Source organism: Asterias amurensis, chromosome 2, assembly GCF_032118995.1.
Source record: "Asterias amurensis chromosome 2, ASM3211899v1".
NCBI classification, from domain to species: domain Eukaryota; kingdom Metazoa; phylum Echinodermata; class Asteroidea; order Forcipulatida; family Asteriidae; genus Asterias; species Asterias amurensis.
In genome coordinates this window covers 27,917,171-27,943,914 of record NC_092649.1, presented here as the reverse complement: position 1 = coordinate 27,943,914, position 26,744 = coordinate 27,917,171, and the positions used below count along the sequence as shown (strand labels likewise).

At 38.6% G+C, this 26,744-nt stretch overlaps 2 protein-coding genes across 6 annotated transcripts in view; one reads left to right on the top strand and one right to left on the bottom strand.

Moving 5' to 3' along the window:
• LOC139954555 (A disintegrin and metalloproteinase with thrombospondin motifs 9-like) overlaps positions 1-10,710 on the bottom strand; it is a 190,804-nt gene extending 180,094 nt beyond the window's left edge. For all 4 annotated transcript variants that reach the window (XM_071954404.1, XM_071954405.1, XM_071954407.1 and 1 more), the window contains exons 1-3: positions 10,388-10,710; positions 8,854-9,236; positions 2,683-2,833 (exon numbers count right to left, since the gene is read on the bottom strand). In XM_071954404.1, the coding sequence (XP_071810505.1) occupies positions 2,683-2,833; positions 8,854-9,236; positions 10,388-10,505 (652 nt within the window). In that variant the 5' untranslated portion in view covers positions 10,506-10,710. The remainder of the gene's footprint in view (positions 1-2,682; positions 2,834-8,853; positions 9,237-10,387) is intronic.
• A 1,939-nt stretch (positions 10,711-12,649) lies between these two features.
• Positions 12,650-24,978, top strand: LOC139954536 (centrosomal protein of 83 kDa-like). 2 transcript variants are annotated; one of them, XM_071954383.1, is made up of 13 exons: positions 12,650-12,727; positions 14,290-14,508; positions 15,017-15,167; positions 15,604-15,828; positions 16,140-16,263; positions 16,776-16,900; positions 18,072-18,318; positions 19,137-19,281; positions 19,415-19,564; positions 20,792-21,155; positions 21,986-22,086; positions 22,810-22,987; positions 23,507-24,978. In XM_071954383.1, the coding sequence occupies exons 2-13, from the start codon at positions 14,324-14,326 to the stop codon at positions 23,663-23,665; spliced, it is 2,154 nt and encodes a 717-aa protein (XP_071810484.1). In that variant the 5' UTR covers positions 12,650-12,727; positions 14,290-14,323; the 3' UTR covers positions 23,666-24,978. The 2 variants fall into 2 exon arrangements, with proteins under 2 accessions (XP_071810484.1, XP_071810483.1); XM_071954382.1 differs by having other exon boundaries at positions 12,663-12,727; positions 14,287-14,508.
• Positions 24,979-26,744: the final 1,766 nt, after the last annotated feature.

Sequence of the window (26,744 nt, the reverse complement as noted above, 5' to 3'; positions counted from 1 at the left end):
AGCAAAGTTTCATAATTTTATCCCACAGTGCACTCTAATTACACTTATCCACTGGGCTGTCAGGTTGAAAAACTTTCTTTTGAGTTTTCAGTGGACATGATATTTTACAAGTAAAAAATGAATCTAAGGCAATTATGATAAGATCAAAAAACAGAAAATTTAAATTGATCTAAGGTCAGAAATGTTAATATCGATCTTGTGTTTTACATTTTCTTGAGGCATCAACTGGTCCTTCAAATTAAAAAAATTGTTTGGTTGCAAAACATCAGTTGATGTTTTTTGAAAAACCCTCAAGATGTACATGACTTTTATGGATACCACATGGACTGCAAAGAGTAAGGGGGCCCTGTAGGCTAAGAATAGGCGTGATGGCCTTGGAATGTCTGCATCAAAATGCAATCAAGAAGTCTGGGTGCTGGTTCATTGTGAATCCTGAGGGCTTGTTTCAGAGTCAGCAAAAATTTTAGATGATTTCAGTACATTCATGTACCGGGTATGTTTTTAGGTTCATTTGTTTTCCCCCTAAACATGTGTTCATGATTTAACTAATTGCCTTGTGTGATCCAGTTATTGGCTTGTAGTTCTAAATAGGGACAGGGATGAAGTGGATCATGTATCAATAATATCATATTTCTAGCTATTTAGTGCAATTACATGGTTGAACAACTTCCGACTTGCACCCTACCCCAACCCCCATCCTAAGCAATTGATAAAATAGGGAGACCACCAATGTCGAATAAGTTACTTAGCTTGTAAAGAGCAGTGATCACGGGTTCAAGTCCCACTCAGTCCATTTTTCAGGGCCAACCAACATTGGAAAAATGGCACAGACATTTCCCAACCGAAAGAAGAAAAAAATGTGTGCATTCCAGCGTTTTATTAATATGAAGTTGAGGTTAATTTATGTGCCCTGGCAACAAAGAAAAAACACAGGAGTGTAGACTGTGATACACATTGCATTACCAGTGTACAATCCACTCCGCAGATTCCTGATCAATTTGCCTCCTGTGGTGCAGGAAGTTAGCAACTGGGACTCGGCATGGGGATTCGTACCAGGGTTAGTCCTGACTCAGCATTTGCACTACCTCTAAACGAGTAAAACTCCAATGGTTTTGTTTGGGTCAAGAAAATAACATTAGCCTGACTGTGGTGAAGAACCAACTGTGAAGTACATGAACAAAACAAGTATCACTTTTTACAACGGTGAATTTAAAAGCATTACAATCCTAATTATATTCTTCACATTTCTCTCTCAAATCTCTTCTCAAAACTTATCTTATGTCACAGGTGTTCTAGGACTAATTTAGTTGTGCCTGTTTTCTTTAGTTTTGTTTTTGGTTTTACTGTGCCTTGAACACCCAGCAGAGTGGATGCAAATGTATGCACATTTTCAAGTCTTCATTATTATTATTGTTGTTTGGTATCCTCTTAAATAAAATAGTCAGTCAAAAACTCTTTATATAACTATAATTTCTCCCAGTCCAGAGCCTTCCAATCCCCACACCAGAAGACAAAAGTCTTTTCCAAGGAAGTCCAGACTTTAACACCAAAATTCCATCTGATTGTGAGAAGATGGGCTTAATAAGAAAGAAGCTTGTTCTCTCACACACAGCTCAATCAAGAATGCCCAGTCATAATCCGAGCGAGTCCAGCATAATAAAGCAAGACCATGTCAAAAGTTAACAGCTCCCGTTTGCTTCATCAGATCCTCCAGAGGTACATGTACAACAGGAACTAGGCTCAACCGCAAACCCCTTTTGTAAAAAGATCTGACTCAGCCATGACAATAGAGGCAAACTTTAATCACCACAGAGGATTAAAGGATCCCGATTCATATGATAACCACATTTTTTGTGATCCCATCATTTTAAAGAAGATCTTGGACAACTCAAAAACGCAAAACGCTGGATCTCCCATTTAGCAAATTGGGTGGCTGACAATCAGTCATTTTCTTTCACAGCGTGCATCTGTGGGATTTTCGTTTCTACTGTCCAGTCCATAGTGAAAAGGAGACACAGACATAAGCCTGTCTTTCAAGGATCTGATGTTCAGTCATCCGCAGTGAGCACTTAACTTAAATCAGGGGTTAAATCTCTGCAAAGTTGTCCTTGCCATCAAAATGCCTCAAAAAGCTTACCGAGGGAAGATTTGCAACAAACTTATCTAGCTCAGCTGGTACTCAGAAGGCAGTTTAAAACTTTACTGTACTTGTTCTTGCTAGATGGTTACACAACTACCTACGCTCAATTTCATAGAAATGCACAATGAGCAGCTAAAGACAACAGAACTGTGCTTACTAAACATGTGGTTACTACAATTTCACATGTACCATCTATGACTGGCTTCCTGCTACATGTTGCTTAGCAGAAATTGTGTCCTAGATGCTTTCAAATAAAGTGTCTGCACTTTATGTGAAAGTTTAACTTTAAGCTCAATCGGTCATTGAAGTCACAAGAAATTAGTGAAGGAAAATCTGCTCACTGTTTTCAAACACTTTTTCAAGGTTTTCAATTTGATCTAGCAAGATCAAAAGAGTTTTACTCTATTCTGAATAACATTTCAAACATAACTATTTCAAGGGAAGTTTTTCCATCATGACCATCTTGAAATCACTTGCACAACTTAGGATCATAAACACAAACTTAGTGGTTAATTTTATTTCTTTACAATTGCACAACTTACCGGTTAGTCCACAACCAGAGTTTTTGTTGAAGTCCTGAAGAGCTGTGGTTGGATATACAATGTGAGGTCTTGTGCTTCCTTCTGACGATGGGAAATCATCCAGAGGCTCCACAAAATATTGGGTTCCTTCGGGCGTTTGGAAAAGTCCATACTGCAAAGAGAGGAAGTCGTGGTGAACAATAAGTTAGTAACGAACTCTGGATCTGTCTTGGCTTAATCGTTTTAAACGAAGCTCCCATAGAGTGATATAATGTCGCGAGCTCAAACAGCGCCCTCACTAATAATAATAATAATAATAATAATAATAATAATACCCAATTCTTATATAGCGCATTTCACAATAACTGTATCAATACGCTTTACATTAGTGCCCTGGTCATAGGGCCAATAACACCCCTTTTAATGTTTCTCAGCTCCCTTGGGAGTATACAACCTGGGCAACAGTTTATAACGCTCCAAAGGCTTTTTCATTCACAATATCAACCTCTACCCACGCAGGCACCCATTTACACCCCAGGTGAAGAGCAGCAACTATAGTAAAGTATCTTGCTCAAGGACACAAGTGTCGTGAACGGGTTTCGAACCCACACTCCGGTGACTTAGCACCAGAACTTGAACTCGATGCTCTTAACCACTCAGCCATGACACTCTACTAAGATCTAAGGAAGACGTGTCATTGGCTGAGAGTTGTGCATGGCATGAACACGCTATCAAGTACATGTATCACAATTAATCTGTACAAATTTTGCCAAAGGGCTTTAGCACTGAATTAAATTGACAACCTTCGGGATTGACTCTAAATTAATCCACAACCTTCAAGACTGATTCTGAATTAGATCAAGTATCATCCATTCACTTTATCCAAAACAAACGTCAAGAACAGTCAGTAATCATAATAATAAACGATCTTGAGGTAGTGAAAGAGCTCAAGCTCTCAAATGTCACGAGAAATTCCAGCGTTCTCCCTTAATTAACAGTGGTCCCCTGGCCAAATGCCATCTAACGCCTGAGGACCGGTCAAAACTCACTCCAAGTGGTCCGGCCGGCCAGTTTAGTGTTGACTGGCGTCCCATTTTCAATTAAACATTGACTAATGAAAAAGGTGAAGGACTAGTAGGCCTGATACTTCACAAAATGCTCTGAGTAAAAATTTACAATTTCTTCTTAGGGAGCCCTTTATCAAAGAGAAAATGCCTTAGTGCCAGTCCTGCTGGCTTGTCATTAAAAAAAGTTAAGGGCAAACCCTGAGAACACTTGCTCCATGGTATAAGGAGTATAGCTAAGGAGAGTCTCACTCATGACTCATCAACTGAAAGTGATAACTGCACACCTGTTGGTGTCAGACTGGGTTTCACCCCAGAAGGAGATAAGAGCAACTCTGGTTTGCTCTGTGTGCCCCTAATGCTCTGTTCAAACACATCAAAATCTCAAGGTTTGCTCTGGCTCCTGTGATAATAGGAGCCTAACCCCCTGAGTCACACTGGTATATTTTAACCCTTGAGGCATGTTCAAGCAAGTTAGATCCAGACCATTGATTAGCTATCTCACTCCTGGTTTTAAGGTTTTACTGATGGTCAGAAAACGAGAAGACTTGGGGTGCTCTGCACAATCAAGGAATAAACCAGGCGACGTTAAAAATATCCGTAAAAATAGTCACCATCAACATGGAGTAAGTTTGCCGTGAGATTGGATGATGCAGAGAAATATTGTGTTGCTATTTTTAAAAAAACATTCACCAAGTTGAGCGGAAATCAGAAATTGGTCGGCGGGTTTTCACAAGTCAGGTGTGAAACTGGGCCTCAGGTTAACCAGCCTGGAGCCTCTCTGGAGCTTTCACATTTTGGTTTCACTACAGGTGTTACAAAGGGCTGCCGAAAATGTATCCTAACTAACTACACCACTCCGTTGCCAACCCATCCCCCCCCCAAAAAAAAAAAAAAAGAAAAAAAGAAAACCTGCTCAACGATGAGGTCTAAGTTAATATTTTATCCACTTTTATGATGAATGCAACACACCAACATTTAATTTTTAACTCAAGGGTTTGATTGTACTTTCTTTTGTTTTCAAAACAAACTTTTGTCCGGGCATCATCGGAAATTTGACATAACTTTGTGACATTGTTGCGCATTTTGGGCAGAAGATAAACCGCCAAACACCTGCAACGTTGACATTCCTAAACCCACCTCAGAATGAGATACTTAAAGACAATGAACACTATTTGGTAATTACCCAAAATAATTGTTGGCATAAAAACTTACTTGGTAACAAGCAATGGGGAGCTCATGATAGTAAAAAAAACACAGCTGAAACGGCTCCCTCTGAAGTAACATTGTTTTTGAGAAAAAAGCTATGTTATCACTCAAATATTAAAAGACTACAGGCCTGAAGCCTTTAGTTTAGGCATCTAAAAGCACACAAATTTGTGCAGCAATTGCGTTTTTTCATTCATTGTTCTGTTGCAACTTCAATGACCAATTGAGTAAAAATGTTCACAGATTTGTTATTTTATGCATTCGTTCGGAAAAACCTAGTAAAAATACTGATCTCATTTGACAATTACCAATAGTGTTCAGTGCCTTTAACTAAACTTTTCAGTAACCCATACCTGGGTGGGTAAGTGTTCCCTGCACATTGACCAGAATTAGTCAATATTGACCTTAGGGAATAGTTGGTTACAAGAATGCTCACCACTTCCGGGGAGTAAATATAGGTCAAGAAACATCACATATTGATGAATTACATACACTTGTAATCTGTGTGTGTCCAATGCATTAGCACACCAAGTCAAAGAGGGATTTTTTATTTGAGAGAGATACAATGCTTCCAAGATGTGATTTGTTGCCCCCACTTAAACAGCCTGGTGGCATTCTTTGACAAATACAGGTTACCTTAGTGTTTGGCATACAGTATTTCAGCCAGAATTTTGCAAAAACAATTTAGCACAAAAAAAAGGTGTTTCGAAACTGTAAAAAAGAAATTCTTATACCACGGCTCATTCCCATGGCTCTGCTTACCGCCTAATTCTGCGCTTAGGACCACCATTCTCCTATTCTAGCTTAATACACAGCCAGAATGATCACAAAATGGAGTACGCTTGCGCAAAGGCAAAAGTTCCCTGCTTAGCTGTGAAATACTATAGTTGTAAGTGCGAAATTCCCTGCTTCCGTAAGTGTTGATTCTTTGCTTAATACGGTAAGCAAAACCATGAAATTGGCAAACAAACAAAACATGTTGGTGCATTGGGTTATCAATAACCACTAGCGATGTGTAGTACATAACATCACACTCTGCTTAGCAATTAAAATTGACTTAACAAACATCCTAAGATGAACCAGAATCCTAAGATGAACCAGAAGCTCTTCAAATGGAAATCAAGCCCAGGACTTTAACAGGTAATTTTGAAAGTAAATTGAAAGTTTATTTTTTGTGCGCATCTGGCACAACTTCCACTCATCTTGAGAAATGTTTCCCTTGGAGTGACCTTTTGAAATTTGACAAATACAAAGACGTTTCCTATCAACAACCAAATTGGGTACCAATTTCGCATTGCACACAGCAAGAGTAAGCATTTATTATGAATCAACTGAGATAACATGTGGCCAGCACTTGTGTTTTGAGTTTCAGTAGTAATGAACAAACTTGTAGAAATTGAAAAGGGTGAGAACACATGTTTGATTTGTAGACACTATGGTGGCAATTACTCAAGGTCAATGCTTAGCAGGTGGCTGAAGTAACTTGTAACAATTCTGGACAGAGATGACCTCTACAATACAGTCAGTTCTGAAGGTACACAAGTGGTACGGTTCGGTTCGTAGCAATCCATTCAGAGAGGCAATGCCGAGGTTACTCAAGTTACTCCGACCAAAGAAATAAAAAATGTGATTTTTAAGATTAATTTTCTCGGCCTGAAAGATCCAAGTTTCACAGCAAGCTTTTCATTCAAGAACTCAAACATTTCAAGCCATGTGGTAGTTTCCCACTGAAAAGCTTTTTTTGTATATATATGTGATGCCCAGTAGGCGTTACAAATGTTCTGCCAAATGTATTTTTAAGACGTATGACAAATTGTTCACTTTGCATTGTGATGACTCTAAAAATTTAGGTTTCAAAATGTATTCCAATTCTTTTTAATCTTAAACTAATTTTTTAAGTTCAAGTTCAAGCCCAAGTTTAAAATCAACCTTAGTGTAAACTTTACCTAAAGAATTTTATTAGAAGGGCCTATAGTTGTATCTTGTAGTTGTACAACATTGTCACTTATAATAAGGAATTTAATCCACTTCTTCTTTTCTATTAGATCAAACTCAAACACAGCATTCGTATAGGATACTCTTTGTATATTACAAACCAATTTCAATAATAATGAGGTTTTCGTATTTTGGTATCAATGAAATTTGATCTGAAATAATGGCCAGGTTACACGTGTAACACTGGTTTCCTACATACCTCGCCCACCTAACCAAGCACGTTTTTTTTTTTACGTTGAGCCGGAATACAAACACGATGCCACAACAGCCCCAGGGCTTGAAATAAAACAAGGTCATAGCAAGTTCAATCACAAAGCCACTCACAAAAGTCCATTACTCTACCAATTCCATGGAGGTGTGAAACTCCTGAATTACACATGGCCTTATGGCTTTATGCTGCCGACAAGTATTACGACTGAAATCGGAGGAAAAGTTTTGTCTCCATGTGAAAGATCGACTAGCTTGAGAATTGAATTGAGACTGAATGAATACCATCTTCTAGAGAGGATTTGAACTCCTTGACATATTCTTTGTAACTAGGTGTCTAATGGAAAGACAATATTATTTTATAATCTGAACCGAGACAGGAATCTCAATGATAAGGATCAGGAGTCCGGGAATGTCTACCTGTTATGACTTCATTAGATTGATGTTTAACTGGAAAACTTATTAGGGACTGTGATACATTTCAATTACACCATTTTACACTGACAAGCATGGTCTTCTCTCTCTGAGTGAGTAAGATCCTTTCAACACACAGTGCAAGGTTTTGATAAGGGCCAGAGTGAAATTACATTTCCAACAAAAGCTGTGACATCACACCTTCTGGGTTCATCACTCCCCAGTCCGAGGCATTTCTAAGGTGAACTTATGATTCATTGAATAAGGGGGAAGTTACACAAGTCCAGTGGACGAACTGAAGTAAGGATGAGACACTGAAAGGAAGTTTCTGGCTTTGATGACTGAGGGTATTTGGTTGTTGTCTGCTACTGTGTAGCTCCGGGCAGCTTGGGGACTGGGGTGAGCGAAAGGTTACTTATTACTACTGTACTGTCACTCTAGAGTCATTATTAATAGCATGGATTTGAACTTTGAAGGTCGTTTGATATTTTGTACATGAATGTGTTCGGAATCTACCTGAGGAAATGAACCTGTTTAAAGAACCATGGCTGATGTATTATTAGCTTTAAATCCTAATTCAGATACAAAAGGCAAAACACATTGCAAGTTGTATGACAGCATTCTCCCCACTTGCCAAATGCCAGCTAACACAACATAGGACCAGTCTCAAAGTGGTCCGGCTGGCTAGTTCAGTGTTGAAAAGCATCCCTATGTATGAATTAAGGAGGAAAAGTGCAGAAACTGGGGGTTCAGTGGAATGAAAAGCTAACTGGTCCTTCTGGCTAGTCCTGGAAAAAGTTATGGGCAAACCCTGTAAAATAGGTAACTTATAGTAATCTTTCAACAAGATTGAAGGTTGAACTCTTTCATACATTATTTGACAATAATTTAAGCAGAATGTCATACTAAAAAAAATAATACACAAATCCCCACAAACACCTCAAATCACAAAAAAGTGTTGATCTATGCATTTTGCAAAAGTATCCACTAATTTTAGACAAATAATTTAAATTAGAATGCCAAAATGCAAATAATATTGTTACTTTTGTATAAAAATGTAGAACAGTGGACTGAGTAATTACAGTAAATTCAGCAATTTAACTATTATTTATTACAACAGAAATTATAAGAGGTCTTCCTGACTGCCACTTGGGGGCTGTATGGCCCTAAATATAGCCCTATTTTGGTAAAATTTCAGGAAGATTAATGATAGTCAAAGTATAGTGAAAGGTTGATGGTTGGATACAACAATTTTAACCTTACTTTGTGGTTTTAAATTTGTTTTGCAAAAAAATCAACTTACCATTCCATCACAGAGACTGAACACCGCCGATGAAGACACTTGACCATTCACGGAACCTCTGTAGAAACAGTGTAACGGCGCCACAGTACCCGATTCCTCTGCCTCATCTTCATTGTCATCTCCCAAGAATTCCATGACGAAAGAAGGGGATAGAAAAGAATTATCCCTGGATAGATTGAGCTGGAACTGCTGATGAAAAGCCCCGAGTAAGAAGGTCGCTTGGGGCTCATCTTCGCCCTCAAGTCCATCCGAGTTCGATGGGGCGACACTTCGCTTTTGAAAATGGTGAGATTTGACATCCGAGGCTAATGGGAGTCCAGTATGACCATCCAAACGAACAGGTGTGACGATTTCGTACTCCGATATTCCTTCCAAGCGGTCTCCTTGTGAAATGAAACATCAACAAATAAGTGGCAACATTTATCTTTTTGAAGTGTTTAAAGACACCTGGCCACATCACAAAGGTGCTATTTTCAACCAGAAGTAAACAGTGGGTGAGTGTGGAAAATACCCTACAATCATGATGTACAACAACTACATCAGAGTTGCACTGCCATTTTGAGTTCAAAAACATGTTTTTCAATGAAATGGCTACTGTTTAGTGTTGTAAAACTAAAGAACCAACTAAGCAGGTGGGGGCATTCCCTGCACACAACCATCTAAAGTGTTTAAATATGAATAAAGGTGGATTTTAATTTGGTCAAAATAGGCCTCAATTATGTAAGATTTGTACAGGTTTCGGCTGGGTCCTGGATGTTAATAGGGATGGGGCAAATGAGTATTAATTCCAGATGGCTTCAGCTTAACAATCATACAGCTATTTGGTTGCAGCTGAATGAACTATTCAAGTAAAAGCAGCAGCCCACACCCCTCCCACAACTGATACACACTATGCCTTTTTTGTTGACTTTATTCCAAGAAACTACATGTATAGGCATGATGATCCCAGCTGATCACCTTTCATGTTTCAATTCGTTGACTTCATTAAAAGTATAGAAGTTTGATTCCACCCCCCCCCCCCCACCCCAAACAAACCCCTCTTTTACAACACTTCAGACACAAAAGTCCAGGAATATCTTATGAAATACTCCCAAGTCTGTTCACAACCGGGCAATAATAATACACGCAATTCAACAGAAATCGGAACCTACCGCAGGGATTTGATATGTTATGTAACCTATGAAACACTCAATGTATAAAGGCGTTCCTATCGTGGGGGCCATGTAAGATAAATCACCAGCTACTGTTGTTTAGATCAAAGTTTGGCTTATAATCAACCCTATAATCAATGCATGCACGATCAATGTTTATTTCTGACAGCCAAAGTACAAAAGTCGTCATGCAAGGTTTAATGCTTATTTATTGAATGAGAATTATCAATGGCCAGTCGAACTTCGAGGTCAAAAAGTTGTCTTCCAAGAAGTTTTAAAAAAAAAGTACCACAGTGTGCCGATGCACGATGTGCACAATAAATAATAGAACATAGTATTTCCCCACAAACTGTAATTACGGAGACAAATTCCTTATTCCTTACCATGAGATGTCAAGTGGAGTGATCTTAAGTTAAATCCTTGAGCAAGACGAACCGCTAATGCCAAGTAAAGCAAAACAATTGCGGCAAAGAGAGTTGTGTTTATATTCAACGAACACATGGTGGTGGAATCAGGGGCCCGGGCAATAAAGTTACTTCATCCGTGGAACATCAGGTGAAGAGAGAGGTGTGCAGGTTTGGATTGAAGAAACAAATGCCGGCCAGTTCCCAAGAAACGGTGGTTCTTTATTTCTTCTGGGTTTCAGAGTATTTCCAAACACGATCAGCTGGTTGAATTGGGCTGCGAGCCAATCCAGCGATCTGGAGCGTGGGCACTGTTCCAAGTCAATTGACTGACTGCAAACCGAATACCAATGCAAACTACATACGATGTATTTTGCGTGCTTGACTGGCTCTACACCGGTGACACACACAGTCGGTTCGATGATCGAGGCCCTGGGCGAAACACACTGTGTGTGCGCGCCACTACACTCGCATGTAGTGACCAATGAGCGTGTATACCACATGCGGTTAAATGTATACAAACCAATGCGGTCCAATTTTACGACGTATACAACACCCCTCCCCCCTCCCCCACAACAAGCAATCTTCATCCGGTGAAAAAAAACGTCAACAATAAACTATGGAGGTTAGAAATCAACACAGTGTAATTTTTTTTTTTTTTTTTAAGTGTAAATTCGTCCTATCGAGAGTAAAGTTGTACTAAATAAGCTTAGTTTTATATTTTACCGTTCACCAAATGGTAGCACCTGCGAACTAAATTATTGTCCGGTAACTTTCAAAACCGTATCGTCTAAAAATGGACCAACAGTATTGAACCTTAACTTTAAATAGTTTTCAGGTGCTTAAAAATTCAGACACACTAATCTTAACAGATAAATAATTTCCCTTGAAGATACGTTCCTGTCAAACGGTTCTTTCACCTGCCAAGATGAAAGACCAATAAAACTGCTGTGTTGTTGTTATACACTGCCTGACAGGGTGTCGGTTATAATCAACATATCAGAATGAAACAGTTAGTTATAATCGTCTTAACCTTATTTTCTATTCGTTGTGACATTAATTTAAGTCTAACTGTTGGTTAGTTCTTTGTCTTAGAATAACTACATAAATTGTTCTGACACCTCCTACAGGTTTGTTTCTTGACAACTTTTAATTGTTTAGTAAAGATTGTATATTTTACTCTCATTAGCATAGAGCAAGAAAGTTTACAAGTTAATGCCTAAAGTAAGGGTCATGCCTGTATAAAGTTTTTGTCGGCATATCAGCCTGATTGCCATCTATTAATAGCGCAGTGGATCAAAAAAGTTTGATCATCAGTACACATTCCGAGCGAACAGTACACATCAGCGTTATTAGGTCAAGAGAGGGCGCCATGCAAATATTGTTTCACACTGGACCACATAACAAGGAAGGCACTAAAAACTAACCTCTACAGCGGTTCGGAATTTTTCGTGTGCTTTCGGAACATTCCGGCACGGTTCGCGACGATCCCCCACGCAGCAGGTTTGGGGAGTTGTTACATAAGAGTGGACTAACCACTAAGACCTGGTTGTTAATGATTTCATGTCTAAAAGATGCAAGTACTGCTTCAGACCTCTTTATTCAAGTACATTTGTAGCAGCAGGTTTGGGGAGTTGTTACATAAGAGTGGACTAACCACTGGGACCTGGTTGTTTATACTAGGACCTGGTTGTTACGCTCGGGTATTCTCCGATGGGCCAAACCGCTGTGGAGTTTAGTATTTAGTGCCTTCCACATAACAAGGCCTGAATTTACTTGCGGCATCTAAAACCTCAAAGAAAGGACAACATAGCTACAATATTATTTCCATTGCATGATTTTGTCATTCTGTCCAATTTTCGTTGTTGGTGTATATGGGCTCTGCTCTCATACCTTTCATAGTTTTTGCAGAAAGTACAATAATAATTATAGTTTTCAAGGAAGAACCTGACAAGTTCTTGCTTCATCGCAATCTTTACTAAATTGTTTAAGGAATTAAAAGAATTGTTATAATCTTCTGCGAAATAACCCAGCTATTTTACACCCATTCACAAGCTGCTAAGATGTAAATAAAGTAAACAAACCCCCATGACATGAAAAACTCCACCCGTTTTTTTTTAACTGACTAATTGTGAACACTAGAGGTCGCACTCGCACTTTTCCTGGTAGCCTGATTTTGAGCCTATATCAGCCACCTTCGCGGTAGGGTACCAGCGGTCGACACAGAAATTTGTTCGTAGTCGGCAGTCCGCATGCGCAATTTACTGTTGTCAATCGAACGTTGAGACAAGGACATGAAGGAGATGAAAGATTAACGAGGTAAACAATGTCTTTTTTTGTCAAGTTGATTGCAATAATATCAGTGGAATTTAATTATCATGCATTAAGGTATTTATAATTTCTATTATTTCAGTAATACTGAAAGTAAATGGAACAAAAACAGATGGTTTTTCCGAGACACTGCGTTAACTGCTTAGGTTCGTATTTGTAGTGCCTTTTAAAAAAACACTGCTTATTAATTTTGCTACCCTCTCGGCTCGGTCCCCGACGGGCGCCAGGCCGGAGGGTTACGCAGCTTCCGTAATGTGTGAGGGCGAAATTGTTAAACACGTACAATTTCGCTAGCTAGTCAGCAGATTTTCTCCGTTTTTATCACTTTTGAAAATCATGACACAAATTCTACTTTTTCTAGGAACACGAACTTGATCCTCAACTCAACTCAATGTCTAATGAATCCTACCAATAACATATCACTCAAACACCATTGAGGAAATAATTTGAAGAAAAAGCACAAAAACTTACCAGATTACCGAGCGAAAGAGTAAAAAATGTCCCAGGTTGAAAATTCAAATCTTATGCATACATGCATAATGCTTGCACTATTACCTTTTTGATTAGTGAAATTGAACAACATCTTTTAAAAAATGCAATTTTCTGCTCGGTACTTACTGTTGTTTTTCTGCCGCATGTCATGATGTAGGCCTACAGAAGAGTAATACATACAGCAAAAACAAAGTTTAAAAAAAAACTATGTACAGTGTTGCTATCTTCAATTCAGGGCGACGCCATGGCATCACATATAGTGCGCACAAATCGTTCCAAAGATAAACAACGTTTGCGTGGAGGGGTGGAGAGGGCCTCAGACACGGGCAGTAAGGGGGGGAGGCCTGATGTGGTTAGGAAGGCTGCTGTGAAGGTTTAGCTGGAAGGGGAAGATTTTTTTTTTGTGTGTTTACTGTTTGCTCAATTGATAAATCTAAGTTCATTATGTAGATCTATCGATATTATGATTCATAAATACGGTATACCTCGGACAGTTTTGCTATTCCTATTGGTGGAGAGCGCGTCACGTGGGTGTGTATAAACCTTTGTTTATGACCGGTAAAAAGTGTTAATTCATGGGCGTGACACGCGACCTTGCACCTGTTATTATAATACAGTTTCTTCATTCCTATTGGTCGAGAGCAACGGCTGAAACAGTTGTGCCACACCACGCGATACGTGAGTTGCGCACAGCATTCCCTTATAAGGAGTTGTTTACCCGAGGGCGGCAGAGTGCTTTACCATTTCATAGCTGGAGGGGTGTTGTGTTGAAAGAAATCATTTAACAATTATAATTTTTGCATTTATTTTACTTTTTGACCCAAAAGTGATGATGTTTTTGACCAAAAAGGTATTTATGAATGGGAATCAAATTGTGTTGAATCGGTTTACAACTAGTGGTTTAAACCCGCTGAGGCCTGGTCCTTTATAATTTACCTCAACTTCGTCTCGGTAAAATTATCAAGAACCAGGCCTCGTTGGGATTAAACCACTAGTTGGAAACCTCTTCACCACACATTGATTCCCTTATTATAACAACACATTTTATGTTACAGCAGAAGACAGGGGTGACACAGTTTATATGTCATCACCATGACAACCCCAGGGACCAGTCTATTCCCAACCATGACCTCATCCGGTTTGGACGAGGCAGGGTTATCGCAGTCTATGCCAAAACTAGCCAATGAGGGTGCTCTGCAGAAGATGCTCACAGACGAGAGAATGCGCTGTGAAACGCACAAGACAAATTACCAAACATTAAAGGCTGAACATACAAAGTGAGTCACCCTCCCAATCAATGACAATATTGCAGATTTATTATATTACTGTAATTTGTTATGAAGTAGATCTGCACAGTAATACTTGTGATTATTTAACAAGTAATGGCAAGAATTTTCAAAATGAATGTCATCAACCAACCTGTCAATTTGTCTTTAAAGACACTGGACACTATTGGTAATTGTCAAAAACCAGTCTTCTCACTTGCTGTATCTCAACATATGCATAAAATAACAAACAGAACCTGTGATAATTTGAGCTCAATCGGTTGTCGAAGTTGCAAAATAATAATGAAAGAAAAAATACCCTTGTCACACGAAGTTGTGTGCTTTCAGATGCTTGATTTCGAGACCTCAAATTCTAAATCTGAGGTCTCAAAATCAAATTCGTGGAAATTTACTTCTGTCTCGAAAACTACGTTACTTCAGAGTAATCAGATTTTGTACGCCACATATATTTATGTACAAAAAAATTGATTGATGTTGTTTTTCTGTGGTGTTTTCCTAGACTTCAGGATGACTATCGTCGTCAGCAGCGAGATATCGAACAAACAAAGGAAGAAAGTGGCGCCATGGAGACTCGATTTCAGTCCCTTATGGCGAGGGCAAGCCGAGAACTGGCAGAGAAGATCACAGAACTGGAGGAACTTAAAACTCAGGTTCGACTGACGTTGACATTTAACCTTTCTATTGAATGTCATTTCTTTTACAGTTTCATTTGAACAGAATGCAGCAAACAAAAGCAGATTTTGAAACCTAAATTAGTGTAATTTAACTTAATGCAAAGTTTATGCATGCTTTTTAATGAAAGATTGAGCACTTGAAACCATTCAAAAATTCCTGTATGACGGTTTTAGATGGTGAAACAATGGGCTCAACAATCTACCAGATAGCTCTTTATTTACTGCATGGTGTGTTTGTTTAGAGATTTTTGTTTTCAATTTCTTTCCACCGTCTTATTCTTTAGGCTGGTGTATTTGCTTTAAAAAAAACTTAGATTATGACTGCTTTATACATTTTAGTTCCTAGAATTAAAGTTACGTCACCAATGACCAGTCATGACTATGCATGTCAACTCTTGCTGTTTCCTCTCAGGCCATAACCCCAGAGAAACTGGAAGTTATGAAGGTACAGATCGCCGAGAATCTGGAGGAACCTTTTCGGGAACGGTTCGGCAAATTGGATGAGGAGCTAGAGCACTACCGTAGTGAGTACAACAAGCTACGTTATGAACACTCATTTCTCAAATCGGAGTACGAGCATGAGACAGCAGAGCATAAACGCATCATGGAAGAGATGAAATTACAGTATGAGACCGAGGTCAGTGTTTACCCAGCTTTCATTTCAAATTCTTCTTTTTTCCATTGTTTATAGGGACGGTTTCATTGTTTTGCAATTTCATACATGTAAGCACAAAAACCTGCTAAGTACATGAAAATTGTGCTTAGCAAAAACAAATTACCAGCCAACATGGTCGCGACTGGTGCCCCACTAATTTTTGCTTAGCAAAGAAATTTGTTAAGCAGTAAGCTCTGCTAAACAGCTTTATGAAAATGGGCCAAAAAGTTACCACCAGGTTGTTTTTTTACGTAAAAGGGAACGTTGGTTTAAATTTATTGATTTCATGACAGATTGAAAATCTACACAAAGACAAGGAGGCCATAATTGCAAAGTTCAGTCAGGACAACAGCCATGATGGACAACGCGTCCGCACCCTGCAACGTGATAATGCGCAGCTTCACCTCAAGGTCAAAGGTAAGGCCTGATCAATGAGAATACAAACTGCCGAGGTTCAAAACACCCTCTTGCCTCTTGACTGCTAGTTGAGTCCAGCAATAGCCATTGTTCCCGTAAACTCATAACTGGATAAGTCAATTGTTTTAAAATCTGCATACTCATTAATAAAGTTACTCTGTTAATAGTTTTATGCTTTTCAATTTTAAATTTTCCCCTAATTTGTTGTGCAGCAAATATGAAGTTAAAAAGCTTCTGGTTCAAATATTTGTTGGTGGGGTCAAAGTTCTGAGTTACAAAACATTTTGTCTAGTGGATATATTGCAATTTGAATTTTGGAAGGCTTGGCTCATTAGGACTTGCAGTTTAAACAATACTTTTAAATGCTTGTATTTGCAAGATAGTTGTATCATTCAACAGGCCATCCAAATCACACAAAAAACACTAAAAATAAATGTCATGGTTATCATTTTTATACCATAAGAATTTGTTGTCAAGTTGATAAATACTACTGTTATTTTTTTTTATTGTAGGGCTGTTGAGTGAATTAGAGGAGATCAGAGCCCAGAGGGAACAGACAGGGTTACAATCTGACCACGTATCAAGATTGCAGACACGACAACTAACAGAACATGTAGCTACAATTAAGGCACTAGAGGTTAGTCTTGATTCAAGGGTGTGAGTGGAGAAAATATGCAAATCTTGAAAAAGGGGTTGGTTCGGTTTTTTGTGCAGTAAACGCTGGTTTTAATAACAAGGAATTTATGTACTGAACTGTCTACACTGTCAAAAAAGGAAATCTATAAATTTTGGCAGTTTCTTTTTTCTCTTCTTGGTACTTCATATCTCTTTCAGCTTTAGAGACAGATCTTTCAAAAACCAGAAGAATAACAAATCCTCATCCAGTCTGATATAAATACATACATGTACAGTATTCATATTTGGGTCAATTCATTTAGAACTCAGCGCATAAGATGTAGGACTGCTGCATTGGGTATCAATAAGGGAATCAATGTGTTGTGAAGAGGTTTTCAACTAGTGGTTTAATCCCAACGAGACCTGGATCTTGATACCTTTACCGAAACGAAGTTAAGGTAAATTATCAAGAACCAGGCCTCGGCGGGTTTAAACCACTAGTTGAAAACCGATTCAACACAATTTGATTCCCATTCATAAATACCTTTTTGGTCAAAAACATCAACCGTTTTTGGTCAAAAAGTAAAATAAATGCAAAAATTATAATTGTTAAATGATTTCTTTCAACACAACACTCCTCCAGCTATGAAATGGTAAAGCCCTCCGCCGCCCTTGGGTAAACAACTCCTTATAAGGGAATGCTGTGCGCGTCGTGCGTATCGCGTGATGTGGCACAACTGTTCCGGCCGTTGCTCTCGACCAATAGGAATGAAGAAACTGTCTTATAATCACGGGTGCAAGCTCGCGTGTCACGCCAATGTTTTAACACTTTTTTTACTGGTCATAAACAAAGGTTTATACACACCCACGTGACGTGCTCTCCACCAATAGGAATAGCAAAACTGTCTGAGGTATTTATGAATAATTGTTGCTATACTTCTTGAATATGCATAAAGAGTCAGATTCTCTGATGGAGTGCATTCCAGGTCTGGGAGAAAAGTGTGACTTGATGCAGGCTTGAGAAGCTTGACATAGTTTGATTTCTTGTGGTTTTCATGAATCTATGACTTTCATGGTGTAAACATTAAATAGCTCATTGCCTAAAAATTACATCTTTTTTATGTACAAAATATTTATGTTATTTTATAAATAGTTTTGACAACTCTATCAAAACAAACTGTGTATTTTTTTAGACGGAGAAAGAATCATTGAAACTGCATATTGAGCAGCTGGAGAAGGATCTGGTATCTACCATCGACGGGCAGAGGGCGCTGTCAACCAAGGCCCATGATGCCGAGAAACGGACCATGGAACTGAGAGGTCAGCTGGAGGAGGCACTCCACCAGCGGAAGATGGAGGTAACCGAGTTGAGGATGGAGATGGTCAGGAGTAAAGGAGAACTTGAAAGGGAGAGGGATGTTTTGGCCAACGAGTTGGAAGGTTAGTAGTTACGTTTGGTTAGCACACCTGTCAACTGTTGAAATTTAAATAGAATCAGCCAGATTTTTGTGATAACAGGCTGCTAAAAATCAGAGCATTCCTATTTTTGACAAGAGACAGCAATGAACAAGATAAAAAACGTTTGTCAAAGGAAGGTGCCATTTGCTTGCGACAGTAGAGATTTTCTTGGAGTAACCAATGATTTTTGTACATTTGTACTACATTATTTGTATGTATACGTAATAAGTATTACTTGCACAACTATCTGTCAACTCGCAAAAATGGTGTTCCTATTTCTGAGGGTTTCAATGTTTTCAGGTATGCTATAGGACCTTTTTCTGTGGCAATAAAGAAAATCTGTAATGCTTGAGTACTACGCACACGAAAGACCGAAAGCCTAGTGTCATCCAGCATTGTGTTTCGTAGCACATGTTCATGCATTTTCTAATGTTTGTGCATGACATGCACGTGCAAGAACTCCACCATGGCAAGCAATAAAATATTGAAACCATCTGATGAGGGTCTATGAATGAGTACGTTTTGGCCCTGGGCTTAGAGTAAATGACAAGCCACAGGTGTCTGTATGGGAGGAGCAGGGACATACCAAGAAGCTGGAAGATCAAGATCATGTTCCTTGTTTGTAGCACTGTCTGGTAAAAAGTTTTTGTGTGTACTCCCAGCTCCCAGCCGAGTATGACAAGTGTCCCTTTAGTTCTTTATTGGGTTAAATTATCTTTGTTTGCATTCCTTGTATACATGGTTATTTTTTCTACAGGAAAATTAGCATGAACTAATAAGAGTGTACTTACCTTCAACAGGCTGTCAGTCCAATCTTGAGGTATACAAGAAGTCGGCCGAGATGCAGACGTCGGCCATTGCTGAGAGAGAGAAAGAGGCAACACGTCGCATCCAGTCAGCTAGAGAGGAGGAATGGGAAAAGATTACTAAACTAGAACAACAAAAGTAAGTAATACCAACTACGACATGCTGAAAACACTTTACATTTTTCCAAATTGTAGATGTGTGTGTCATAACCTTGATTGCAAGATGAAATAGTTCTGTTGGCTGAGATTATTTTGTGTTATTTTATCTTCAGTTTGGATCTTGAGGCGAGAATCCATGAGTTTGACAAGCTGAAGATAGAGGAAGATTCCCAGAAGCACGCCGAAAAGGAAAGATGGGAGGAGCTTCTCAAATCAGCCAATCAGAGAAGAGATCAGGCGGAAAAGGATTTGCTTACACTCAGGTACAAGACGGAAAATGGAGATACCTTTTTGATTTGAGTATTAAACTAAACCCTCCTGATGGTTCTCATTGAACCCATTGTGTGTGGTAGGAGAGAACAGCAGTAGGCACAAGGGTGTTGATTAACTGGGCTCAATTTCGTAAAGACTTTAAGCACAACTTGCCAAGCACAGATAGTATTGCTCAGCAGACACAGGTTCCCAGCATAAACTACTTTAAGTTTGCATTGTTGTGGCTGGGACTAAGCCTGGGGCAATATTGCTTTTTTTTAATCCTCAATATACCATCAAAAAAATATTGCGATATTCGATGATATCGTAAACTATTTTTGAAGTCTAAAATTCTGACATTCGTAGGAAGGTAGAGAGCACTTTAAACCTGTAAAGAATTCAATGGAGGTATACATTTTTCGGTAGTACTTCCATCCATGGTGTGAAAACCTGGGCCTTTTAGTTAGTTACACACACATTTAAGTGTCTTTTAAAGTGCCTACTGTGCATGACTGTGGGCATATTTAATTAGATCCCGCCCATTTCATTCTAGTTAACCAATAAGCATCCATAATGCACGAGAGGTGACTGCATCATTCCCAAACGGTTCTCAATGGGTTGTGTTTTGTATAATATGATCCCAATGTGGTCTGCAATTGGCGGCATAATCTCCACCACACAGGGGAGGTAAATGATACAATTGTGTTACTTCTGTAGTGTCTGTGTGAGACCGCCTGAGTGCTAAAGTCTTTGATGATGTTATTTTTTGTTATTTTTTAAGAAACCGGTCAGTTTGGATCAATTTGGGAATCTTGTGGTCTGGTCTGGGATTTTATATTGTTGTTGCAAGATCGTCTCAATTAGGGAGGGCATCTGATACTTCATCAAAACCGTGATTTACCAAAATTTGATTAACAAAAAACCAAGACGATATCATAATCATCTAAAAAGTGGTATCGCGGTTTTCGATAATATCGTGGTATCGTCCACGCTAACTGGTGGCCAACTAAATTTGCTTTGCAAAGATATTTGTCATTTACAGCTTTATGAAATTGGGCCTTGAGCTCAATTTCACAAAGAGCTACGATTGATCTTGGCTGCAAATCAATCAGAGTCGCCAAGTTAAGTGTGATGTCACAATACAAATCACTATGGTATTACCATCAATTTATCTTTTGATAAATTTTGTTGCTTTCTGAAATCGGCCCCTGATCAGTTTGTTGTGCAACATCATACAGGGCTAAAATAGATCACCGTAACACCCTCGCTGAAGACCTAGACAAGCAACAATCCCAATGCAATGACCTCCAGCAACAACTCCAACAGACCACTATGGAGCTTCACAGCATACAAGCCATGGAACAAGAGCTGACCTCTGAGAATGACCGCCTTAAGACCACCACCAACATGCTGAGGGATGAAGTCAGGACGGCACGGCTTGAGACGGAGAGGTCTACCGAGATGTCAGTGGCAAGGCTGGAGCAACAGAGGGCCTCCTGGGGTGATGAGAGGGGGCAGCTGGAGAGGAGGGTGGAAGAGCTGGATGCGGAGATTAGGGCGGGGCATCAGAAGACAGAAGAAGTGGCACAGATACACCGAAAGGTAGCTTGATAACCCTGCTGTTTCAACTGTGGTTGTATTTTGGTTTATTGACCTTCTCTAGACATCTAAAGCCCAGTTCATAGTTCAAGCACCTTTTAAAGACACTGGACACCTTTGGTAATGTCAAAGACCAGTCTTCTCACTTGGTGTATCTCAACATATGAACAAACCTGTGACAATTTGAAACTAATAGGTTGTCGAAGTTGCGAGATAATAAGCATAGAAAAAACACCCTTGTCCCTCGAAGTTGTGTGCTTTCAGATGCTTGATTTCGGGACCTCAAAATCTTATTCTCAGGTCTTGAATATTACATACATTCGGGGAAACTATTTTAGTAGAAAATTACTTCTTTCTTGAAAACTACATAACCTCAGAGGGAGCCATTTCTCACAATGTTTTATACTACCAACAGCTCTCAATTGCTTGTTACCAAGTAAGTTTTTATGCTAACATTTTGAGTAATTACCAATAGCGTACAGTGCCTTTAACTTGAGCAAATTGTTCTTTGCTAAATTGGGACTTCATAATTGGCTTCAAATTTGCATGACGTACGAACAAGGCTTTATGAAGATTAAATAAACTTTCAAATTTGAAGTAAAGTTAAAATAAAAGGCATTATAGTTACTTTCATATTAATTTGACCTGAGAATTTTCATCAAACACTAACTTGAAATTTATAGCTTAATTTCAAATATGTATAAAAGGCATTTTTGCATTATATTTCAAAACGATGTGATTGCTTTACAGGGGTTTCTTGGAGACCATGGGATGTTATGAAGGATTTTTTGTGGTAACCCCTTCCTCGTTTTTTGTTTGTGTTTCTCCTGCAGAAAAAAAGGAAGTACCAAAAGGTGGTCGACAGGCTGACTGAAAAAGTACAATTATTACAGGCTAAGAAGGAAGAGTTGAAACTAGAGAAACAGGCGCTTAAGTAAGATAACACTCATCCATACCATTTTTCTCTGTTAATTTATTTCAAACAGAGTTACAGTTTCAGAAGTTTTTATATGAAACAGAATCTCCAAGTAGAGTTGTTCACTATTTAGTTTACTGTTGCCTTTTCGTTTACGTCCTTAAACACACAGACAGCTTTTACGTCTGGTTAGTAACTTCCAGTGGAGCCAATAGCAAGAAACGCAACAGCAACAGCATTGGTTGTGGCTAAGGCTAGAATATGGCAAGTGGAACCATTTGGAGCAGCCATAGCCAGAGATACTCAAGTCATTGTCTCAGTTATTGACCCATTTTACCTGACGTCATCAGCAGAAAAATCTTGAATGCGCCATACTGGTGGGCAATTTCACTGTGCGTTTTTATATTAACTATGTTGCGCTTTATGCAGTGAAAGTGTGCATTTTAGGCGACGCGGCGTTAATACACGTAAACCTAACTGCCCACCAACATGGTGAGCATGGCGTTGGTCGCCGCGTGTGATATGCGTGCAAGGGGTCAATTCATGTTCTTCCTTACTGTGAAACGAACACTTTCACTGAACCTGTTTAAATAACCTCCTAAAATAAGCTTCGCAATAGACAGGTTACCAGCCAAATTAGTACAATATAATGTATACTGTTTCTGACTGGTTCCCTACTATATATTTTGCTAAATACAATATATTTTGCTAAACACTTGAATTGTTTTGCTTCCTGAACAGAAATCAGATTCCTAAGCAGACTTATGCCAGGGCGGTTCAGCGATTGCGAGACCTCCAGCGACGCCACACAGAGTTCAGGAGCCTCCTAGCTGGTGCCAATGCCACTCTGCCCCTTATTGATGCCTCGGGCCCCATAGAGACATCTACTCCATTTCCACCCAAGATGGCCACTGACCAGGTAAAGAATTAATTAAAATGAATTTGGTAATTAGTCAAATATATGGATGTTTGAGTTGAGTTTGTTGAGATGGGCCGCATTTGGTACTTTTTAACTTTTATTGTTCCTGCATTTTTGTAAACATTTTTTTGTGTGTAGCATAAGTTATTTTTTAGATATTCTATATTCTAGAATTTTAATGTTTGTAAATAGCGCATTGATGCGCTCAAATGCGTATCATGATCAAATACTAATAACTCGTTCATTTTTCTTTTCATGAAAGAGACAACAGTGCATGTTGTCTATAGGCAACAGATAAAAGCCATTGTATATATTATGGGGTCAAATTTAGCTTCTGGACAATAAAAGAAAATAGAGTTTTGTCAGAAGACATCTGTAAAATGTAGTCGACATTGATATTGTTCAGACTTCTACAAATCACCACATGTCCTCCATGTCTGATGTCTAGGAAAATGTCTCTCTCTCCCCTTTTCAAGATGAACCAAAAGTCATAAGATTCTCATTTTATCCCCCTCGCAGACAAGACTTCATAATGAGGACTTATCGTACCTCCGTCGCCGTTTGGACGAGCTTGGGGACAACCAGAAGCTTCAGATGGACGCCTTGCTTGGGGAAGCCCCACTCAGCGCTCGGACTGACATCCTGTCCCCGCGGAGTGATGACGATAAAGAGAATTAAGACTAGAGTTAAGACTGTTAGATATTTAAAGACATAAACTCCAACATTATCATGCATCGAGTTTGAACAATTCAACAATGGAGTGTTCTTAGGATATGCCCGCTGCGTGCCTTAGGTGTTCATTCAATCTATGGAAAAAGAACTTGGTTTAATGTTGTGTGTGTGTGTGTGTTATCTTTGTGTAACCACTTTGAGGCAATTCATGCCGGCTGCCATTTTTTGCTGGATAGCAAATTTATGCTGTCCCATTGGTCTAGCCTAAACCCAAATTTCATCCAGCTGCTTACCAAACAATTTTACTCTTACAACACCTGGTAATGTGCGTTCTTCTGTGGGATGAGGCATGGTGTAAGCACAGAATTCTTTGGTAAGCAGCCCCATGACATTGGGCTCTGGTTAATTTTGCCATCAAGCATGTCACATGGTACTATCCACTGGTGTGCTCAGCAGACACGGAATGAACTCGGCATTCTCCATTTTCTATTGTTTCAATCATGTCAGAATAAAGGATTTATTTCACCTGCCCCTTTTTTACTTTTATATTTTTCTGAATGAAAAATGAATTTTAATTCCTGCTTTCTCAAATACAATGCCTTTAAAATAGAGCCTCGTACAGTGTTCAATGGATCAATTGACACACAGGCATTAAAAATACTCCTAGAGTAATTTATACGTAGCTTTAATTCAAAGTAAGATGTTGCGGTAGTACTGATAATTTGATCAAACTGATTTGGTCATGTTTGTTACACCCTCTGTTTTATCAAAATGCTTTTTATTACAGTGGATTATGTTGAAGATAATTGTTTTTCATTCATAATTGAGAGCCAAGAAAGAACAAAACAATAATGAATTTTCTCGCGTAAAGAGAACTTGTTTTGTTTAAGCAAAATTTATTTGAGGTAAAATCTACGAGTATTTGTATTTATTTATTTATTTTACATGTACAAAAAGTCCCTATTTTGACCAAATGGTCACATTTTAAATTTCTTTCAATTTTGTCAAAAAACATCAGGAATAAAACACAGTATTCAAGTTTCAAGTTTATAATGTTATTTTTTTTTAAGCATACAAACTTTCCATCAGTCAATTCAATGAACTTTCCAATAATATTCACTGCCCACAAAATGCTGCAGTTTGAGACATGAAATAGTTGTTGAGTCATTATGTTTATGTTGTGATTGTGTGTTTTTTATTAATATCCTGCAATATTTTGGTGTAAATTTTGTGTCTGGGTCAAATTTCATAAAGCTGTTTACTACTTAGCAAATTTGTATTTTGTAATGCATGTATAGCAGACAGAAACATTTGCATAAGCATAAGTATATTTCATAAGCGATCAAGAAGAATTGAGTGTGTGTGAATGCGCCTTCATAAAGCGCCTTCAGGTTATTCTTTTGATTTGCTTACAGTAAGCTGTGGTTATGAGGCACCGGCGACGTTACCATTTCACATACACCATCTGTAACTGGTTTCGTGCTTATTTTGCCTACTAGAAAACAGTTTTAAAAGCAACATTTGCTTAAAGGCAGTGGACACTATATTGGTAATTACTCAAAATAATTATTAGCATAAAACCTTTCTTGGTAACGAGTAATGGGGAGAGATTGATAGTATAATCCATTGTGAGAAACGGCTCCCTCTGAAGTAATGTAGTTTTTGATAAAAAAGTTATTTTCCACAAATTTGACCGAAATCAAGCATCTGAAAGCACACAACTTTGTGTGACAAGGGCATTTTTTTCTTTCATTATTATCTTGCACATTCAACGACCGATTGAGCTCACAAGTACATAGTGTCCAATGTCTTTAATCAGCTCTATGAATAGCCCCTGTGTAATTTGTAGATTTTAATAATTTGTAGGCTCATATATTCTTGTATACTAAGGCCAAGTAAAATAAGAAACAAATTTCTCATCCCATACCCGCCTCCTTTTTAACCACTGCCTCCTTTTCTTTTTTACTATTTTAGAAAAAGAAAAAAAAGCTTTAGTTCCTTGTTTTTTTTGCCTAAAGAATTTGTCTCTTTTGACTCTTTTTCACCTTTGCAATACAACAGCCGTTCATAGTATTCTAAAATTCTATAAAAAGCATGCATGGCATGTGATGAGCCAAGCAGATCATGATGTGAGTGTGAGCCTGGGGCCGATTTCACAAAGCAACAAAATTCATCGCAACACAAATTTTCAGTATCACCATAGTGATTGGTATTGTGACATCACACTTTACTAAGCAACTACGATTGATTTGCAGTTACGATCAATTTTAGTTCTTTGTGAAATCGGCCCCAGGGGCATGCCATGCCATGCATAAAAAGCATGCATGGCATGTGATGAGCCAAGCAGATCATGATGTGAGTGTGAGCCTCGAGTCATTTATTCTACCTTGTATCAATCGTGATACAAAATAATGTTCATAATAGAATTAATATTGCACATGTGCTTTTTGTAGAAATAATCCAGTCGCTAAAAAATTTGTTCACTTAAGCTTTGTATTATGTAGCATAGCTGTTTGTTAAGAAAATATAAAATGACTGGAAAGTGTGCCTAGTTTTCTGTGCATTTTGGTTTCCAGCACTTCGTTGGCAAGGTAGGCGAAGTACATGGTTCCACTACGGTCTTCTAAACCACTACGCCTTTACCGCCCAGGGACGCGCAGATGTATAGATCTTTGGCTAAACCAAGCTGAACACATATATTTTTTCACTGTTTCTGAATTTGAAACTTGCTTATCAAGTGGACTAAAATTAAACAAATTATTTGTTTTGTCATACATTGCATCACAGTATACTCAAACAGCACAATATCTGTAGCAAATATACCCTGGCTACCGATATTAAGCATGGTGGGGGTCTTGGAAAAAACAGCTAAAATTTGGGAAATAGTAAAAAGTAGCGCCCTGCCTCCTTTTTTTTATTAGTCTGGACAAGAAACACGATTCTTATTTTACTTGGCCTAAAGGAATTATATCTGTCCCCTGTATTGTACCGAGTGTGAAAGTATTTGTTATTTCACACCTTTGAACAATCTCCATGTTTTCAACTGGCATCACAGGACCATGCAAAAAGCATTGGCCTACCACAA

What these genes read in the sequence shown, in the direction of transcription:
- LOC139954536 (XM_071954383.1), top strand. Translation starts at nt 14,324, where the DNA reads ATGACAACCCCAGGGACCAGTCTATTCCCAACCATGACCTCATCCGGT. An exon ending in TTAAAGGCTGAACATACAAA is followed by an intron (nt 14,509 to 15,016) that starts GTGAGTCACCCT and finishes GTGTTTTCCTAG; the next exon opens with ACTTCAGGATGACTATCGTC. An exon ending in AATTACAGTATGAGACCGAG is followed by an intron (nt 15,829 to 16,139) that starts GTCAGTGTTTAC and finishes ATTTCATGACAG; the next exon opens with ATTGAAAATCTACACAAAGA.